The sequence below is a fragment of the Chrysemys picta genome, chromosome 13 (genome assembly GCF_011386835.1).
Source record: "Chrysemys picta bellii isolate R12L10 chromosome 13, ASM1138683v2, whole genome shotgun sequence".
Classification (NCBI taxonomy): Eukaryota; Metazoa; Chordata; order Testudines; family Emydidae; genus Chrysemys; species Chrysemys picta.
The window spans coordinates 7,023,857-7,028,845 of NC_088803.1; the positions used below are offsets into that span (position 1 = coordinate 7,023,857).

Here is a 4,989-nt window from a genome sequence, read left to right on the forward strand (position 1 = left end):
AGAGGGGCATTGCTGGCACATCACTTATTAGTTTCCCAAGTCTATATATGCTTATGTTAGCATTTATATATATGGCACCCAAGATTTATTAAATACAGCATAATGAATACATTCCCGAATAGGGTTATTTATCAGGCAAGGACAAGTGTTACGAACAGGTGCTAACTAATGTAACTTTTTAAAAAGTTATCAATATAAAGCTGATTGGGAAAAACAAAATATTTCACGAATCTACAGAACAATTTCAAAAACATTTTCATTTCAAAGGTTTTGAAACTTACTCCCCGGAAAAAAAGCATTTTTTACAAAAGATTTTTTTTTACTACTTATATCCCCATTTTCTCTATTTTTACATTCTTCTCTTTTTCTAAGGAAAAATGAAGGAGGGGAGGAGAAAAAGTGGAAGAAAAGCAAAACCCAAAGAGTAAATTAATTCATTTTTCAACTTTTTATTTTTATCCTCACAAAACTCTGGAAAATGTCTGATAATATTTTCACTTTATTTCACTGTATTTATTTATTTCAATAAAAAACAACTTTTTTCATCATAACAAAGATTGCACATCTCTGTTTACAAACACACTTTGACATCAGAATTAGTAGCCAGGGGGGAGGCAATGGGAGTGAATAGACAGAGCTGAGCTGCTTACGACAGGGTCCCTGGGCTGGAACCCAGAGTAGAGGGCAGGCCGGGGTTCCCCTACCAGTCTGCCGAGGATGGTGGCACGAAGACCCGCAGAGATGAGCTGGAAGGCCAATGAAATCTGAAGTCAGGCTGAAGATCTGGTGTGCAGCTGCTGAACTACTGTTGAGCTGAACTGGGTTTATCTCAGAAGGGGTGAGATTCTATGTGATTTAGCTGGAGGGTCTAGTCACGAGAACTAGACCACCGGAGAGTGGCCAAAGTGACAATCAGCACAGGGTTCTGAAGAAGAAGACCCTGCTAGGCCATGCCCAAACATGAGGAGGCACGCCAGCCAGGGAGTCACTCTTCCAGAGAAGATGATTAACCACTGGAACAAACTACCATAGGAAGTGGTGAATTCTCCATCTCTTGATATCTTAAGATCAAACCCAGATGCTTTTCTGAAAGTTGCTTTAACCAATCACACATTATTGGACTAAATACAGAGTTAACTGGGTTAAAAGTAATGTCCTGCTATGTACAGGAGGTCAGAGAAGATGATTCAATGTCTCTGCTGGCCTAAGATCTGTGAATCTATGAACCTTCTTCTAAAGCAGTTGGTACTAGCCAGTTTAGAGACAGAAGAGTGGGTAAGGTGGATGACTGACCTCCTCTAAAGTGGCAATTCCCATGTTCCTTAGCACTGGTAAAGAGAAACACCTTCTTTGAAGCTGGAAGTTCCCCTATCTCCACAACTTTCTCACTTAGGTTAGGAGTTCACTTGTTACACTTGTTTGTAAGTTCTAAAAATAAATGCAGTATTAACTCTGTCTTTGAGGCAGTTGAAAATTCCCATTAGCAGAAGTTTCCAGGGAGTTGTGGCTCTCTCATGTAACGAATAAGAGGAGGCAGTCACTTTTGGGATCAGTTAAAAACCAGCAGTGCCAAGTAGGAGAATGGAACTGGGGGTCCTGTGTAGAACTCTCAGGTCTCTTTACTGAGGTCCATGAAGATGATGGTGATAGACTCTAGATCCTGTATCGTACTCTGCGAAAGACTGCATGAAGAGGTCACATCAGAGAGTCCAGCTTTTGTTATACTTGTTTTTGAGGAAGCACAAAGCTTCTCATCAGATTCACAGAAGGTATGTATATTGTCATGAATGATGTGTAACAGATTTCTTTCTGTGAGACACACCCTGAGCAGACAGTTTAGATGCATGTAGAACACCCTGGGTTTACTCAGTCAGCCCTAACCAGAGAAAATGGCAGGAATTTCAGAGGATTTATGATCATTTGTATATCCCCAGTCATTCACTGCATAAAAGCCAACCTCCAGGATTGTTGTTGGTTAAAGCCCAGAGGTCAGTGAGACCCCAGAAGGAGGTAGAGAAGGTTTTCCCTTTCCTTCATCCATCTATCTCTCTTTCTTCATTAATTTGTCATCAGAGTGCTTTTTAGGTTACAGACGATAAAAGCAACCCTATAACACATGAGCTTACAGTTTGATATGACTGAAATAATGTAATTTCTAGCTGACATGAAGAAGAAATAGGCAAGTATTGTATCTGATATTTACATGTCTAGGATTTGTAAACCTGTTAAAACACCCTAAAAAAAGACATAGAATAACAATCAACCTACTAATATTGTACTGCTTAACTAAAACTTCACATACAAATTCACCACTAAGGAATCAGTAAAAAATTCAGAGATGTGTGTCACAAGGAGATAGAATCATAAACCATAGAAATGAAGGGCTGGAAAGCATCTTGAGATGTCACCTAGTCCACCCTCCTGTGCTGACCATCTAGACCATCTCTGACAGGTGTTTGTCTAAGCTGCTTTTCAAATGTCCAATGACAGGGATTCCAAAACCTGCCTTGGTAACCTGTTCCGGGGCGTAACTACCCTTAGAGTTAGAATGTTTTTCTACTATCTAAACTAAATCCATCTTGCTGATTTTGATGGTATTTGCAAGGGAAAGGTCATAGAATATCAGGATTGGAAGAGACCTCAGGAGGTCATCTAATCCAACCCCCTGCTCAAAGCAGGACCAATCCCCAGACAGATTTTTGCCCCAGATCCCTAAATGGCCCCCTCAAGGATTGAACTCACAATCCTGGGTTTAGAAAGCCAATGCTCAAATCACTGAGCTATCCCTCCCCCCAAAGTGTAGAAATCCCAAAGAGCCTCTCCCTACCTCTATAACCAGTTTATACATCAAATAAAATAAAGTAACACCCCCACCCCTCCAAAAATGTATCTGTTTCATGTCATGTCCCACAGGCTACTGTTACTGCTTTTTAATTATAACTTTTCTTGACAGAACCCATGGCAGACACAACAGAGGGAAATAAAACGTCCATTACTGGATTCATCCTCCTGGGCTTTGGGAATCTCCATGAACTTCAAATTCTTCTCTTCCCGCTGTTTCTAGTGATCTACATTGTGACTGTGGCCGGGAACATCCTCTTCATTGCACTAGTTTTGGCTGATCAGCACCTTCACACCCCCATGTATTTCTTCCTGGGGAACTTGTCCTGCCTGGAGACCTGCTACAGCTCCACCATCCTGCCCAGGTTGATGGCCAGTCTCCTGACTGGGGACAGAACCATTTCTGTGAGTGGCTGCCTCGTACAATTTGATATCTTTGGTTCTCTTTTAGCTACAGAATGTTGTCTCTTATCGATGATGTCTTACGATCGGTATTTAGCCGTATGCAAACCTCTGCATTATGCAGCCCACATGACGAGAAGATTTTCCTTCCAGCTAGCAGCTGGGTCTTGGCTAAGTGGGTCTGTGGTCAGCACCATTGCGGCATGTTGGTTATCACAATTGATTTTCTGTGGCCCCAATGAAATTGACCATTTCCTTTGTGATTACACCCCATTGATAAAACTGTCCTGCAGTGACACCAGCTGGATGGTTCTTGTGAATTTCCTTCTCTCCTTTATATTCATTCTTCCTCCATTTCTCTTAACCCTGACATCTTACGTGTGTATCATCCACGCTGTCCTGAGAATCCCTTCCAGCACGGGGAGGGAAAAGGCTTTCTCCACCTGCTCCTCTCACCTCATCATCATCTCTATATTCTATGGGACCGTGTTCATTGTCTACATGCTCCCAGACACTGCGGCACTGAACAAAGTGTTCTCCATCTTCTATTCGGTCCTGACTCCCATAGTGAACCCCCTCATCTACAGTCTGAGAAACAAAGAGGTCAAGGAGGCTCTGAGAAAAGCTCTAAGTAAGACTATGACTTTTATAACCAATCGCAAACTTTTTTCTAGGCATTTATTGTAGATTGCAATTCAATGTGTATAACAGGAACTCATTAGGTGGTGTGATGTAGCAAACCACAGCTCATGTGGGAGCCCTGAATTACCAGAACTGTTCTAATACTTACAGTAAGACCCATGCAGAAGAACCAGTTCATAAGTAATGATTGCAGAGCCAGGTATTCGCTGACTCGTGAGTTCTAGTGTGGATGGGCCCTGGATCAGCCTGGGGTAAGGGGAGCTAAAAGACTGAGTTAATAGGGAGCAGGTTTAATACAAATAAAAGGAAATATTCCTTCACACTACACACAGTTAACCTGTGGAACTCCTTGCCAGAGAATGTTGTGAAGTTGAAAACTATAACAGGGATCAAAAAAGAACTAGATACGTTCATGGAGTATAGGTCCATCAATGGCTATTAGCCAGGATGGGCAGGAATGGTGTCCCTAGCCTCTGTTTGCCAGAATCTGGGATTGGGTGACAGGGCATGGATGTTGTCACTGTGTGTTTTAACAGCTATAAAGCTTTGACTTTTTAAAATCAACATTTCCTGTCATTAACTAATTATTGTCTGTCCAGCCCTGTTGTGTCACCCATCCTCACAATTTCCCACAATTGTGTATTAGTATATAGGCTTGTTTGTGAGCCTGGCATAGAATTTGGGGTTTGACTTTTTGATACTCTTATATCCTTACTAATATGTGTGAACAAAGAACAAAGACGCTGTGTGTTACATTTGCCCACAAGCAGATAGTGTTAAGGTGTTACAGGGTATGGTGGGAGTGTAATATGTGAGCATACACTGGAAAGTTTCCTGGATCTTCTCTCAAGCCAGGGTCAAGCAACCAATCAAGAAGGACAAGAAGGAATGGGGCTGGGGGCAGCCATAAAACAGACTAAAAGCCAAAGAAAAGTCTGGCCTTGGCCAGAACACAACGTCACTCCTTACCTGTCCCATGGAGTACAAAAGAGGTCGCATGAAGACCCCAGACTCATGACCCTCCAAAATGGAATATGACCGTAAGTTGTAAGGGGTAGGACCAGGGGTGTGCACAGCAGGTATATTTGAGCCTGCTAAGAAGTG

General features: G+C 42.1%; 1 protein-coding gene across 1 annotated transcript; it reads left to right on the top strand.

The window, feature by feature from the left end:
- The first annotated feature begins 2,958 nt into the window (after positions 1-2,958).
- LOC135975467 (olfactory receptor 11A1-like) lies at positions 2,959-3,930 on the top strand. Its single transcript, XM_065566520.1, has one exon. It carries the CDS (start codon positions 2,959-2,961, stop codon positions 3,928-3,930), a length of 972 nt encoding a protein of 323 aa, XP_065422592.1.
- Positions 3,931-4,989: the final 1,059 nt, after the last annotated feature.

Bases quoted from the DNA above. Each gene is read 5' to 3' on its own strand.
- LOC135975467 (XM_065566520.1), top strand. From the start codon at position 2,959: ATGGCAGACACAACAGAGGGAAATAAAACGTCCATTACTGGATTCATC.